The sequence below is a fragment of the Salmo trutta genome, chromosome 6, assembly GCF_901001165.1.
Source record: "Salmo trutta chromosome 6, fSalTru1.1, whole genome shotgun sequence".
Taxonomy (NCBI): domain Eukaryota; kingdom Metazoa; phylum Chordata; class Actinopteri; order Salmoniformes; family Salmonidae; genus Salmo; species Salmo trutta.
The window spans coordinates 25,675,187-25,691,351 of NC_042962.1; the positions used below are offsets into that span (position 1 = coordinate 25,675,187).

At 46.1% G+C, this 16,165-nt stretch overlaps 1 protein-coding gene across 3 annotated transcripts in view; it reads right to left on the reverse strand.

Moving 5' to 3' along the window:
* The window catches only part of LOC115195730 (transcriptional activator GLI3), a 136,569-nt gene that overhangs the window by 24,834 nt on the left and 95,570 nt on the right, over nucleotides 1-16,165 (reverse strand). Inside the window, exons 5-8 of one of the 3 annotated variants that reach the window (XM_029755900.1) lie at nucleotides 11,297-11,502; nucleotides 6,003-6,158; nucleotides 2,686-2,887; nucleotides 728-947 (exon numbers count right to left, since the gene is read on the reverse strand). In XM_029755900.1, coding sequence (XP_029611760.1) covers nucleotides 728-947; nucleotides 2,686-2,887; nucleotides 6,003-6,158; nucleotides 11,297-11,502 — 784 coding nt within the window. Of the gene's footprint in view, nucleotides 1-727; nucleotides 948-2,685; nucleotides 2,888-6,002; nucleotides 6,159-11,296; nucleotides 11,512-16,165 lie in introns of all 3 variants that reach the window. The other 2 variants (XM_029755901.1, XM_029755899.1) reach the window with 2 other exon arrangements.

The window sequence follows — 16,165 nt, forward strand, 5'->3', positions numbered from 1 at the left end:
TTTCCATTTAACAGTGAGACATCTTGACACTAGAGTCACTGAGATCCTGCTAATAGACAGAGCGTAATTGCATTTTTTGTATTTGGAGAAATAGAACAAATGAAATTGGTAGTATATGAAATGCAAGGTAGTATATGATTCTGGTTGTTTCCCCAGAGTTGGACAGAATGGTGGAATGGTTTCAGAAGATTATTTATATAGTTCTCTAACACAACTAGGAACCTCAGAGGGTGAAGAACGTACCAGATGCCATGTTGAAAAAAATCCCCCCAAAATTGGAAGGTATAAATAAAAAGGAATAATTGAATATTTGCTTGAAATGCAAGCCGCCACATACATTAGGAATGGAGAGAGGTAAAGGGAAACACTGTGGAATCCATCCATCCATGTCAATATTCCAGTTTTAATCCTTGTATTCCTCCTGTGTGATTAATGGTGTCAGTGATGGGATCCTATGCTAACAAGGCCCTTGTTGTTTCTCACGTGAAACAGAACGTTCCGGAACGACGTTCCCAGTCCAAAACAACACATCCAGGGGACCCCCCACTCCCATGAGGCCAGAGCACGGAGTGGCCTGTTTCTACTTCTTCCTGTCTGTGCCTTGTACCTGTTTAGGCTACCCGGGACGCTGCTAGCGCGCGGCTAGCACATGGCAGCGCTATCTATCTATTACCTGTGATGATGAATCGCAGAGGCTTCTGCCACGGTGGAGGGAGAAGTCTCTCACCTGAGAGGAGTCATTGGAGATGACGGAGCGCTCGCTGGGGGTCAGGCCAGGGGGAGGGATGCCCGGGACTGGACGCTGGGTGGCGAAGGCCGGGGAGGGGTGGATGAGGGGCGGACTGTGGCCGAATGCAGAACCCACGATCCCTGGTTGCCGACCAAGCAGCTGCTGGTGCATCTGAAGTGCCACGGGAGTGGGAGGATAAGCGAAACTCAAAGCCGGACTGGAGGGAAACAATATCATGATTAGTATTTAGTTGACGAGAAACATACAACAAGACTTTGTGCAGGTGCTGGATTTTTTTTTTAAAACAACCTTTCCCATTATCAATATTTATCAAATGATCAATTACTGTACCTCTATGAAAATGCATTCTGATGTATTTGAAATTGCAATGGCACCGAGGCAAAACGAGGGGAAAACAAAGGGAGAGGGTGAATAAATAGATTTTTTGGGCTAGCTCCTCATCCCTGAGGACAATCTGACGGGAGTTGTGATGCTGTTGTAACACTGGAGCCACAGGGCCCAAGACAGATCCCTGGCAATGAATGTTCAGCTTGTTAGCATCGTAAATTGCTGCTGTGGTCCCTTGCCAGGCCGTCATCGTAAATAAGAATTTGTTCTTAATTGACATGCCTGGTAAAATCAAGGTAAACAAATAATGTAAAAAAAATATATATATATATATATATATATATATATATATATATATATATATATATATATATATATATATATATATATATATAAAAAAATTCTACAGTTTTCTGGAAATCCCTATTTGCAGATTCCCGGAATCAGAAGGATAAAAATGTAGGGAACCTTAGAAATGTGCAACCTTAGTGAAACTACATCATCTCTCCACTGTGTACAAACTCAACAGTATAATCAGGCCTAGTCTATAACTACAGTCACTTCACATTGCACAGTCTGCATGCTAGCTTTCCCCTACTGTAAAAAGACCTAGATCACGGGTACCCTTCCTTCCCCATAGATCTACATTAAAGTTAGGGTGTTTACATACACCATAGATTAAAACAGAATCCAAACCGCCCACCGTCCTGTAAAAGCTCTCTCTATAAACAGAGGTAGCGCCAGGTAAACACAAGTCTCTATAGTTCAATAGCAGTCACGCGTGGTGGGCCTCCATTCATTCTGCCTGCCTCACGCCTGTTCTCAGCCTCAGCCCGGACCCATATGTCTGCTGAGCTTATTACAGGCACCGAGTGGAAATCAATGGGCCGAGACGCATTTGGGGGCCCATCCGCTTGTCATATCACTCATCAGTCTGGGGGCCCTATCATTGGCCCTGTCACATGGGCCACAGTGGCTTGTGATTGATCAGGTTCTCTTTTCAGATCGCTGATCAATGGCTCCGGGTATGGATCTCCCTCTCTCTTTTTCTCTCTTTTTCTTTCTCTGTCATTTCGGTGATAGTGTGTATCAGGGGGGTGGTGTTTGGCAGGGTGTGTGGATGACTGACACATGCCTCCAGGGAGACTGGGTAAATAGGTGAACAAGGCCCACCAGGAGATGGGGCGCAGAGGAGACACACGCACACACAGTAGCCTGGTGACAAATCTGTCCGTGCTGTATAGCCAACTTTATTGACTCTAAGCCAGCCCTCCTCCCATGTTGTTTGCCTTTCCTTGGGAAACCTCACTGGTCCACCACATCCTAATACATCCCCCCCGCCTCCACTAGAACAACATCCCACACAAACATAGGCTCTGCCCCAGGCCCTCCATCCCCTTACCCACAGTCCTCCAGAGTGACCGAAAGATATGTTTGTGTACGATGTTGGCCCTTTTTATCATCCCATACCTGACTTTCCCAAAATTCCCAGGTTTTTCAGAAATCGCTGAAATAAGCAGGAAATCCGGGAATCCTCCAACCAGAATTTCTGGAAAAACTGGGAATTTGGGGAAAGTTACTGGAATTTTGCAGGCCTTATCCCATACCTGATGGCTCCGGCAGAGAGGTGTCCATAAGAGCCATTGGTGGAGGAGCTGGAGCGGGAGTTGTTGAGGATGGTGACCAGGGAGTTTGGCGAGCTACGGATCATGGTCTGTAGGTCGAAGCTGTGCTCCGACAGGGGAGAGATGGGCAGGGCCCGCTTCCGACTGGGCCTCGCTGTCAGCCTGGGGCTGGGGAACCGAGAGCCTGCAGGAGAGGACGGCAGTAGAGTAGAGACATTAGATCCAAATAAGCTGCAGTCCACAGAACCTCTTTGGATAGAAACTTACTAGGTGCAAGAGAGAGATTAATTCATCTGTTGTGTTTTATCATATACGGGTTTTGTATGTTTATTTGTTGGCTTGTCTTATTGGTTTGTCTTGTCTTTTTGAGTGCTTTTATAGCATTGTAGCCTACTTTGGCTTTAACCACAGACAAACATAGAGAGGCCATAGACTGAGCTTCACTGACTGAGACATACCTAATTCAATCCAATCAACAAACAAAAGGTTATCTCACAAAAGGCTATTTTGAATGAAAGTGTGCAACTGACAAGGGATGAACTTCATATAAGACAACACAGGGATGCCTTTTATGTCAAAGCTCTTTACTGACTGGGTTATGGCAATCAAGTACTCAAATGCAGTCAATCTTGAATGGAATTACTATGAGTGGCTTTGAAAAGGTACCAAGCAGCCAACAACACTGCCTTTCTCTATTGCTTTCTCTCTCTCTCTCTCTCTCTCTCTCTCTCTCTCTCTCCACACACAATGAGCCGCATGTACAGATTAAGAAATGACTTTTGTTGTGTTTTCACTCGGAGATGTCACAAACAAGACAGGGAAAACCAGAGGGAGAAGTAAAGAAGCGGAGGGAGGAGAAACCAGAGGGAGAAGACGCTGCGGGGACGTTGCGCTTTGTGCGTGAACTGACACAATGACTTTGTGACTCAGACTCGGTAGGGAAAAACATTTCAGCTGTTTTTCCTTTTCTATTTTGTCGTGGGCAAACAAAACCAGCTTACCCTGTACTCACTCCCTTCCTCCCTCTCTCGCTCCTTCCATCCTTCCCTCCCTCGTGTTCAAACGCTCGCTCTCGCCTGACACATCCAGCGATTACGGAGGCATCCATTCACATGGAAATCAGTTGTACATATGCGTGTGTGTGTGTTTGCGTGTCTGTGTCTGACTGTGTGTGTGTGTGTGTGGTGAAGTTTCTGGCATACGCAGGCCTGTATTTAGAGCATGGAGCTCCAGGAAGAGAGGAGAGAGGAACCTCTCTACATTATCTCTGCTCTGGCCTCTATAAAAACCTGCCTCTGTCTCTTTGACGGGGGTTGGGGGCACACACTCACATATACAAACACCTTGAGGAATTTGTTCCTCGGAAATCCAGCTGTATTCACCCAAACACCGACTCTCGTGAACCTGCGATAGCCACACTTCTCAGTCAAACTCCTACCCCCTGGTCGACCTGTGGCATGCTCTCACAAACCACATCCCCCACGCATCTCTCTGTAACGAACCTCCTAAAAACTACGCCCCTCGTCCACGGGTGAGGGACTGCCTCCACCTGTGGTGAGTTAGGATGGGGAGGGGGGGTGAATGAACCGCGGAGGGGGTAGAGGAGGGGGGGCTGTCCCATCACAGCATGGGCCTCCTGGGAGTTGTGTTTATTAATGCTGCAGCCACATGATAAATGGCCCAACCAGGAGGAGAGGGAGAGGTAGAAGAGAGGGAGAGGGGAGCGTCGTGGCCCGTAGCGGGGTAGCCGGAGTGTCCCTCTAATTTCCCCGTGATTTATGGATGGGTCGGCTGGTTAGGCACAGCGTCATTAATTCACACGGACGGGACAGGGAGGGGCCAGACAGGCTAGACTGACTGACGGCAGTAAAAATAAACCATGAGCTTGGAGCCCAAAACCCCCAAAATAGGGCCACCTAAGAGGCCTCTGGCCCTCTCACACCTCTCCTTTCCCCATCTCCTCTCCTCCTCCTCCTCTAAACAATACACTGGATATACCCTACATGATAAATCATGGGCATAAATTAGCAGCAATATGAAAACTAGCACAGCTATACTGTCCAACCACTACCTCAACTGAATTGAATTAAATAAAACACTGTCGTTCTTAGGGTTCAAGGGGCGGTTGGAAGGACAGGATGGGACCTTTTGATCAGTAAGCTTACAATTACCTCAGGTAAAAAACACAACAAACTATTGCAATAGAAAAATTGCCAAATAGCTAATTATACAGCTCAAATACAGATGTTAGCATAGCACTAACTATTAGAGCTAGCTAATAGCACTAGCTAATTAGAGCGTAAAAACATGTGACAATGGTCCATTGAAGCCCCAAACAGCCAGGACAGCACCATTGTTTCATTAAGCAGGCTCTCTCCTAAGCTAATTACATTGATGTGAAGTAGACTGACTGAAACTATGATAGCTTCGACGCAACTAGGCCCCATTATTAGCCAAAACCTCTTGATATGATAACGCCACACTCTATATGCCTTTTTCTCCTCTAAAATCTATATATCACAAAGGAAGAGCTTTAAAGTGTTAATTTTCCTGGCGTGTGTGTGGAACACACATTGTTGAAACACAACGAGTTATTACTGGCAATGATCACAGGCGATTGTGAAGTAGTGAAGAGCTAGCATAGCCACGGCATCATCTCCCATTTGAAACTGTGGCCCTAATTGTTTTGTTTCACTCTATTAATCTTAAACGTTGACACAGAAGAAAGGATTTCTCCCTGTGATGATGAATGGTGAGACATTCCAATTCCCAGTTAATAGCAATTAATTTTCTGATAGCCGTGCAAGTTTGGCTAGTTTTAATTAGTTTGTTCGGAGGAATAGGGGGGTGATTTCACCCCGGATTTCCATGAAAGCGACGGCTGGCTGACTAAATACCTTCTCATCAAAGCGAGAGGGGTGAGTCTGTCCGACCTTCCCTAAGATTCCATGTGCCTTTAATTTCCTATTTACACTTTAAAATAACTCATTAGCATAAGTCCTCTGCACAGGCAGGCCTGAGCCCAGCACATCATGACAATGGCTCATTTAAATCATGTCAGTTTAGAATCTCTTGCTACTCCTTCCTCGTTTGGTAGGATTGTTGTTTTGCTCCATTTAAAACAGATTGATGTAGATAGGTGTATTATTCTCCCTGCACTATCTGTAATATTCAGACTCACACAGAGACAGACACACAGAGACCCCCCCCCCCCCCCCCCACACACACACACACACACACACACACACACACTGAATTTGAACGTTTGGGTCAGTATGTTGAGCTCAGTGCAGACTTACTCTCCACGGCCTGCAGATATTCCATGTGCAGGGCACTGCTGGTGGCTCCGGCCGTGGAGGCCACGGAGGGGAGGAGGTCCGTGTAGGGGCTACGGTGGCCCGCCAGGATAGCCATCTGGTGGTAGTACTCTGCAGTGGTCAGGCCTGTGTGAGGGACTAAGGAAGGGGGGGAGGAGGTGAAGGGAAGGTAGATAGGACAGGAAGATAAAGAGGGAGAGAGAGAGGGGGGGGAGACATGCATGTTAGGTGAGATAATGACACCGTAAGAGAGGCCTGAAACACCTACCACAAAACACCTGCAAATAAATACATGATAACTTACAGTAGATGAACACTCAGCACATCTGTAATGTAATGTAATGTAATGAGCACATTAGCAACACCATGTATAGAGTGGAACAGAACTGATGTATGAGGAGCATGATCTGTATTCCAAAGTACACTATATAGGGAATGGGGTGTCATTTGGGACGCAGACATGCTTTGAAGTAGTGTACTAGGTCCCAGATGGGATTTCAAGCTGCTTACTCAGAGTTTACAGTACTGTACGTCTTGGTTTTAAACAGAATTGTTCATTCATGCAGGTATGCATATCATATCTCATCCGATGTTGTTTTGCCAATGGGTAAGTCTAGGGGTGTGTGTTATGGAGTATAGCAGGGCTGCAGGATGCAGATACTCAACCTGCTCTTTCACACTGTTCCTTAAAACTCCATGAGAAACAAAAGGCCTAGATCTGCCCAGATCTGCATGCATAAAGAAACAGCAACACGTTCCGAATCTGCCTCCCCTCCATCTCCATCACTCTCTCTCTCTCCTCCACTCCCTCTCTCTCTCTTTCTCCCCCTCTGAATCTGCCTCCCCTCCATCTCCATCACTCTCTCTCTCTCCTCCACTCCCTCTCTCTCTCTTTCTCCCCCTCTGAATCTGCCTCCTCTCCATCACCATCACTCTCTCTCCTCCACTCCCTCTCTCTCTCTTTCTCCCCCTCTGAATCTGCATCCTCTCCATCTCCATCACTCTCTCTCTCTCCTCCACTCCCTCTCTCTCTCTCTCTTTCTCCCCCTCTGAATCTGCATCCTCTCCATCTCCATCACTCTCTCTCTCTCCTCCACTCCCTCTCTCTCTCTCTCTTTCTCCCCCTCTGAATCTGCCCCCTCTCCATCTCCATCACTCTCTCTCTCTCCTCCACTCCCTCTCTCTCTCTTTCTCCCCCTCTGAATCTGCCCCCTCTCCATCTCCATCACTCTCTCTCTCTCCTCCACTCCTCCTCTCTCTCTTTCTCCCCCTCTGAATCTGCCCCCTCTCCATCTCCATCACTCTCTCTCTCCTCCACTCCCTCTCTCTCTCTCTTTCTCCCCCTCTGAATCTGCCTCCTCTCCATCACCATCACTCTCTCTCCTCCACTCCCTCTCTCTCTCTTTCTCCCCCTCTGAATCTGCCTCCTCTCAATCTCCATCACTCTCTCTCTCCTCCACTCCCTCTCTCTCTCTTTCTCCCCCTCTGAATCTGCCTCCTCTCCATCTCCATCACTCTCTCTCTCTCCTCCACTCCCTCTCTCTCTCTTTCTCCCCCTCTGAATCTGCCTCCTCCCCATCTCCATCACTCTCTCTCTCTCCTCCACTCCCTCTCTCTCTTTCTCCCCCTCTGAATCTGCCCCCTCTCATCTCCATCACTCTCTCTCTCTCTCTCTCTCTCTCTTTCCTCCTCTCTCTCTCTCTCTCTCTCTCTCTCTCTCTCTCTCTCTCCTCTCTCTCTCTCTCTCTCTCTATCTCTCTCCTCCTCTCCTCTCTCTCATCTCCTCTACTCGCTCTCTTCTCTCTCTCCCTCTCTCCTCTCCTCTCTCTGCTTCTCTCCTCCTCTCTCTCTCTTCTCTCCTCTCTCTCCTCTCTCTCCCCGTCTCTCTCATCAACCTGACTCTGACCACTCCCATCAATCTCTCTCTCCTCCATCCTCTCTCTCCTCTCTCTCTCCTCCCCCTAGCTCTGCCCCCCTGATCTGCCCCTCTCCATCACTCTCCCTCTCTCCCTCCACTCCCTCTCTCTCTCTCTCTTTCTCCCCCTCTGAATCTGCCACCTCTCCATCTCCATCACTCTCTCTCCTCCACTCCCTCTCTCTCTCTCTCTCCCCCTCTGAATCTGCCCCCTCTCCATCTCCATCACTCTCTCTCCTCCACTCCACTCCCTCTCTCTCTCTCTCTCTCTCTCTCTCTCTCCCCCTCTGAATCTGCCCCCTCTCCATCTCCATCACTCTCTCTCTCTCCTCCACTCTCTCTCTCTCTCTCTCTCTCTCTCTCTCTCTCTCCCCCTCTGAATCTGCCCCCTCTCCATCTCCATCACTCTCTCTCTCTCTCTCTCCTCCACTCCCCCTCTCTCTCTCTCTCTCTCCCCTTCTGAATCTGCCCCCTCTCCATCTCCATCACTCTCTCTCTCTCCTCCACTCCCTCTCTCTCTCTTTCTCCCCCTCTGAATCTGCCTCTCTTTCCAACCTCTTCCCTTACTTATAGAGAGCTATAAGTCCTTGAACCGTATCCTAAAAATAAACATCTGGAATCGTTCTTCCATATGCAAATATCCCAACCAAGAAAAGGCTAGAAAGAGGGGGAGAGAAGAGAGAGAACAAAAGACTGACACTGTGGTTTTGGATGCAAATATGAAATCAGTTTAGCCCACAAAGTGTTACGGCTAATTCCTCTATTTTTCTTCCCATTTTAAAGAAAGAAGAGAAGAAATAAATAAAGAAATTAAACGCGGGATGAAAGATCTCCTCTCAAGGCCGGCCTGTATGCCTGGCAATATGCATCGCTGATTGGTTCACTGGATGGAAGAAGAAATTCCCAAATTAATTCGGTTTGGGTATTATGTCTTAAGTGGAGGGGGGAGTTTCTTAATTGTCTTCGTTGTTCCGCTTTAGCTTTGCTTCTGCATTCAACTGTAATGTGCCTCATTCTCTATTCGTACGCAGAAAGGGCTTTGCAGAATTTCCTGGCATGGGTAGTGCCATCCTGGGGGCAAGCGGGGTGGGGAGGATGGGGGACTTGTGTGGCATTTGACGTGGAGGAGAAGGAGCTCAGTGTGCCTCGGGAGTTGGTGGTAGGTGGTGTCACAGGGCCCTCTTTAAGAGCAACAATGGGATGAGAGGGGTAAGCACAGTCTCTATCACCACCAGTGTGAGAAGAAGAGGAGTGAGAGGGTTAGAGAGAGTGATGGTGGGAGGTAGATGAAAAAAAGAGGAAGAGATAGGTGGTACTAAATCCCACCCACTTCAAATCTTCCACCAATTCAGCTAATTAATTCATAATTATTCAAATGTATCTGTGCAGACTGAAACAGGAGAAAACCTATATGCGCGACAATACACTAACAACATAAAAGGCTGATAGGTTAATTAACGGTTTGATTGATTCAAATAGTTGCCTCATTTCCCATTGTTTACAGTTGATGTAGCACAAAGAGCATTTTGATGTGACGCAACGCTAGCAGAGAATTCCCTTTGTAATGGAGAAACTAGGTATAAAACCCCCTTCCGAAGTGCCCACCTCGCGTTAAAGCACAGAGCCTCGCGTTAAAGCACAGAGCCTCGCGTTAAAGCACAGAGCCTCGCGTTAAAGCACAGAGCCTCGCGTTAAAGCACAGAGCCTCGCGTTAAAGCACAGAGCCTCGCGTTAAAGCACAGAGCCTCGCGTTAAAGCACAGAGCCTCGCGTTAAAGCACAGAGCCTCGCGTTAAAGCACAGAGCCTCGCGTTAAAGCACAGAGCGCCATGCATGTTGAGAGGAGGAGCGATTGAGAGTGGGAGACCAGGATGAGAAGAGGCTTTCAGTTCCTGCATAGAGGAAGTGCCCCCATTCTATCCAACTCTTCACAAAGGCACTTGAGGACAAGGTAGGAGACCAGTGAAAGCCCTAATAGGACCTGTAGATCAGAGGTGAACTGAGGGACTTAGTTGGAGACCCTGACATGTCTCAAATGGCAGCCTATTCCATATACGTTTGGCCAGAGCCTTATTGGTCAAAAGTAGTGCACTTCAGAGGGAATAGGGTGCCATTTGGGGCACACGACATAGCTGACTGCACCGGTGACAGTAACCAAGCCACATGAGCTGAACACCACACAATCGTTTCGTTTTTGTATAGTGACAATGTCATAACAACGTGGTCGTATCATTCCGTTCAACTACCTGGAATACAATCACCTCAACTTTTTCCTCCAGCTGAATGGAACACAGCCAGCCACCGCTGTGATTACCAACGGCCCCTGGGAGAGGTAGGGGGAGGCTGGCCTTGTTCAGTAAGTGAGCTCCAGGCTTCAATTAAAGGTCCAGGCCAGGAGGATGGAGCAGAGCAGCACTGCTGAGAATGTTTAAAAGCACATGCACTACAGACTGTAATTGATTTCCCAGTCTGTATCTACGACTGGAACCAAAACGGTCCCTGCAGGGCACCATGCCGGCATCCCAAATGGCACCCTATTCCCTATGCAGGGCACTACTTTTGACCGGAGCCCTAGTGCCATTTCGGGACGTAGCCCATTTGCACCCTTGTTAACCCCACCCTCCCTGGTCCTTGAACCCGAGCCTCCCTCTACTTCTCTCTGTACATGACCCCTGCTCCCTGACGCATCCTCCAGAGGTCCACTGATCCCCGGATTCAAAGAGAAGAACCTCCGTCAAACCTCCCCCTACGCACACACAGTCACACGCTGCACGTGCTGCACACACACACACCAAAAGAAAGTCACATGTGCACGTGCCAGATAGACATGTGCACACAGTTCAAGTAAATTAATGCAGTCACCTCTGTCATGACCTTTGCTTGACATGAAGCACCTCATGACAGGGATCAAACTGTACACTCTTAATAGCTGAACCTATTGATCAACAAAGTAGACCATTTTCCTGCAAAGCTAAGGGTCCTTAGGGACTCTAGGGGGACAGGTCTCTGTGGTACTGTACAACATTGCATTGTTTTAAGTACAGCTAGCTAGCGCTGGGATTTATAGTCAAGTGGAAGATAGATTACAGAAAAGTATGTAGTATGTTGATCAGAATCAACGGATATGGTGGGACTCTGTATGCCTTAACATAATGCATGACTGTATGGGGACTCATGAGAGGAAGAGTTTCAGCCTCCAAATGGCACCCTATTCCCAATAAAGTGCACTACATTTGACCAGGGCCATATATAGTGTGCTACTTTTGACCAGAGCCCTATGGGAACTGGTCCGACACGGTGCACTCGAGGGAACAGGGTGGCGTTCGGGAAGCAGCTAGTGTGTTGTGAGTGTGGGGACTTACCGTCTGCAGGGCTGAGGCCCCTGGCTGCAGAGATCATAGAGAGGGAGGGGCTGGAGTGGAGCGAGCGGATGTAGTCCATGTAGGGGTTGATGTACGGGTGCGGAGGGTTAAATGGTGACTCAGCCCCCACGGAGGGGTTCCGGTGGGGGGAGATCCGGATGAGGGAGATGTCGGAGAACGCCGGGCTGCCGGCCAGCGAAGGAGGCCTACACAGACAAATGGGGAGAAAAAACATATAGAGGAAATAAGTACATTAACTCTTCTTTGATAGTGTGAGATATTACAGTCAATCTAAGACCTTAGATTGACATTCAAACTTCTGTTTTGTAAAAGCTCATCAGAAGTTGTATATAGACGCCAGATTCCATAGAAGTTATCAGCGCCTCCAGAAAGTATTCCACATGTTGTTGTGTTACAGCCAGAATTCAAAATTGATTAAATATATCTACACACAATACCCCGTAATGAAAACGTGTTTTTATCCATTTTTGCAAATGTATTGAAAATTAAATACAGAAATATCACATTTACATAAGTATTCACACCCCTGAGTCAATACATGTTAGAATCACCTTTGGTAGTAATTACAGCTGTGAGTGTTTCTGGGTACATCTCTAAGAGCTTTGCACACATGTATTGTAGAATATTTGCACATTAGTCTTTTCAAAATTCTTCCAAGCTCTGTCAAATTGGTTGCTGATCAAGTTTTACCATAGATTTTCAAGCAGATTTAAGTCAAAACTGTAACTCGGCCACTCAGGAACATTCACTGTCTTCTTGGTAAGCAACTCCAGTGTAGATTTGGCCTTCTGTTTTAGATTATTGTCCTGCTGAAAAGTGAATTCATTTCCCAGTGTCTGGTGGAAAGCAGACTGAACCAGGTTTTCCTCTTTTGCCTGTGCTTAGCTCCATTACGTTTCTTTTTATCCTGAAAAACTCCCCAGTCCTTAATGACTACAAGCACACACACATGACGCAGCCACCACTATGTTTGAAAATATGGAGAGTGGTACTCAGTAATGTGTAGGATTTGGCCCAAACATAACACTTTGTATTCAGGACAGAAAGTGAATCGCTTTGCCTCATTTGTTTTTTTTTTCAGTATAATTTTAGTGTCTTAGTTGCAAACAAGATGCATGTTTTGGAATATTTTTATTCTGTACAGGCTTCCTTCTTTTGTCATTTAGGTTAGTATTGTGGAGTAACTACAATGTCGTTGATCCATCCTCAGTTTTCTCCTATCACAGCCATTAAACTGTAACGGTTTTAAAGTCACCATGCCTGTATCTTTGTATTGACTGGGTGTATTGATACACCATCCAAGGTGTAATTAAGAACTTCACCACGCTCAAAGGGATGTTTAATGTTTGCTTTTATTATTTTTGGCCATCTACCAATAGGTGCCCTTCTTTGCGATGCATTGGAAAACCTCCCTGGTCTTTGTCCCTGGTCTTTGTGGTCGAAACTGTGTTTGAAATTGATCGACTGAGGGACCTTATGTATGTGTGGTACAGAGATGAGGTAGTCGTTCAAAAATCATGTTAAACACTATTACTGCACACAGAGTCCATGCAATGTTTTATGTGACTTGTTGAGCACATTTTTACTCCTGAACTTATTTAGGCTTGCCATAACAAAAGGGTTGAATACTTATGTACTCAAGACATTTCAGCTTTTCATTTTTAATTCATTTGTAAAAACTTTCCAAAAACATAATTCCACTTTGACATTATGGGGTATTGTGGGTAGGCCAGTGACAAAACAATCTACATTTAATCATTTTTAAATTCAGGCTGTAACAAAACAAAATATGGAAAAAGTCAAGCAGTGTGAATACTTTCTGAAAGCACTGTACGTTTCAAAAGTCTAGCCCACTAATATTTATATGGTTTAGGACACACATAAGTATCATGCTCATGGAAATATTATGGAAATAGCCATGTGTTCCTCCTCTCCACTCCCAGTCAGCCGACTAGCAATGCCAGCAAATGAATGGTGACACTATCACCCTCCATCTGCACTCTACAGGGCCCGAGCAGAGAGAGAGAGAGAGGGGGGAAAGAGAGAGCTGCATTCTTCCTGCTCCCTCCACAGACATTTCCTCAGATCAAAGGCTGCTTTCACCACTGTGTCTTAATCAGACCAAAACGTCAGGCCACTTTCACCACTAGACTAGCCACCGTGTCTCGCTAAAGAAGCTAGCACTTCTCATAACTATGCATTCCTGTCAAAAAAACATTTATCAATTAGATATAAACCCATTAGATATCTATTTAGGTTGTATTTAGGGCACATTCAAGTGTCTAAAGAACTTTACGTGGTAAGGGTAGTGAACTCAGTCATTACCACAAACAATATCTGTCTGTCTAACAAAAACTACATTGTGAAACAAAATGTGCTGTATGAAAAATCCTGTTCGCTACACAGCAAATGTGTACATTAGAACCTAGAAATCTGGCTCGCTACACCGGAGTGAATTTCCTGAGGAAGAAGTTCAGAAGAATCGACTAATACCGGCACAGTTTTATAATTGGCTAAGAGAGCTTGAGAACTTCATAATGATGGCCTTGAAGACAAAGCCCCTCCCTGGAGGATGAGGAGAAATCCACAGATCAGCCTAGACATTAAGAGGCTGGGAGATTAGAGTGAATTAGACCCTCCACTCCTCCACTGAGGGCTCTTCATGGGACTGACCTGTCACTGTGGTCCCCAGGAGAGAGAGGGGGAGAGGTGAGGGGGAGGTAGAAAGAGAGAGAAAGAAAGAAAGAAAGAAAGGAGTGTTCAACAGAAAGAGAGAGAAAGAAAGAGAGAGTAAGTCACGTAATGTGAAGGAAGGGCCCAGAGTTTGGATCGGAGTGATCTTCAACGAGGCCAGGGGACCGGAACATCCCAATTACACCCTTGGACCCTGTCCCCAAGTCTCCTACCGGCTACTCTTGTCCCCTCACCTCCCTCCCTATCACAGCCCCTTAATGAAAGAGCTCAGGCCAACAATGAACTCTGAGGAGCGGAAATACTGGAGCACACACACACCCTCTATACTTTTCAACAAGCTTGCGGCAAATAACCCACAAGGAGTTTCAAGCGCTCTCTTTCCTTCTGTGTGGAGTGCATGACGACATGGTCTCTGTGATGCTGTAGCAGTTATGTGTGGAGTACTCTTATCCTCTCAAGTGGAGATGTTTCTATTCAGGAAACAATGCAAAGGAAGCTGATTGAAGTAAAAGGTTGCAAAAGAGTATTCAGGGAAAAAAATATATACATTTTGGGAGTGCAACCTTACATGCTTCTGGACTAGCTTGGGGTTTCTTGAGAACCAGTAGCCTTGAAAACGAATGACTAGCGAGTTACTCAAGGTCAATGAAACTGATGATTCTCTTAGTATCAGAGGTCACGTTGACTATGACACCACCTCCATCCTCAAGGATTGGTTCTGCACGTCTCCTATTCGGAGTCATGAGAAAAGTTTTACTTCCTCTATCATTGGCGGAGGGCATAGCCACTCCGGGGCACAAGCTTGTGTGTGTGTGTGTGTGTACACAGCAAATTGGCCAGTGTAACATTCACTCTTTAAGAGTGAAATTAACACTCATTGGTGTAAAATAACCCCCAGTGTTGTTAATAATCAGAGTTATTGTTGTACACTGTGGTGATTAAAACAGTCCCATCAAAACCACACCCATCATCATCATATTTCCCAGCATGCTCTACAGCAGGTTGATTATTATTAAAACAAATTTGGTCGATTTTTTTATGATTGTTTTGGATATCTGTGTTTTTGCATGTACATTGATGGCTACATTTTTCTAAACTAATCCAGTCAGTTAGTTAGATTTATTGCATATGTTACTGAAATGGTTGTTCCAGTTTAAGTGATTTGGGTAGTCTTCTTATCAACTTTCCTAACCATGACAGTCATTCTGAATAACATTCCAATAGGAATTACACACCACTTTGCAAGCCAGCATAATGTGACTTGCAGGCCTGATGTGGCCTGCAACTCAGGAGTTTCCTAACACCACTGTGTTAGGGTATAACTAGGCCATCAAAGTAAAGCCTAATGATATATGTATTTTAGTGTCATATTTTAATGCTAGCATTTGCATAGGCCACAGGCCTTTAAAATGAAATCATTCAATAACAATGTCTCTGTCACTAACAAATGCAGTCATGGATGGTAACTTTAGAATTCACTCGAAAAGAAAAGGCACCCTGGGAAATATGCAAATTGAGCTTTACACCATGCAGTGTTAAAACAATACCCACACATTATTTACTGTAACACTACACTGAGAAAGTGTAACAGTATCAGCACTAAGCAAAGTGAGTGCAGAATATAGATATCTTCAACAGCATTCTAGCTTCAATATTCACCACCTGTACCAACCCTAATACCCATCACCCACTGGTGCCAGAAAACAAAATGGCTTCAATACAATTACTTCAGAGAAAGACTAACGGTCTGTAACACTTATTACAACTATAAACTGGGCAACTAAGTGACTATTGGACACACATAAACTGTGGATAGTCAGTAGAGAGTAAGAGTGTGTGAGAGAGAGTGAGAGAGACAGAGAGAGAGAGAGAGAGAGAGAGAGAGAGAGAGAGTGAGAGAGAGAGAGAAAAGGCAAGAGAGAGACAGTGTGAAAGAGAGAGTGTCATCTGTCTAGGGCAGTGGACTAACAGAGTGCTGCGAGGCTCGGAGCAGAGTCCTCCACATGCCCAGCCAGCCAGCCAGCCCTCCACTCCATCGTCATGACGATGATTAACCCTGTCACGCGCTGGCCGCGTCTCTACACGGTGACCCCGGCTAAACGGCTCTCGTCCCGTTGTTTTTCCAATTAATTTAGCGCATAAGAGCTAAAGAGA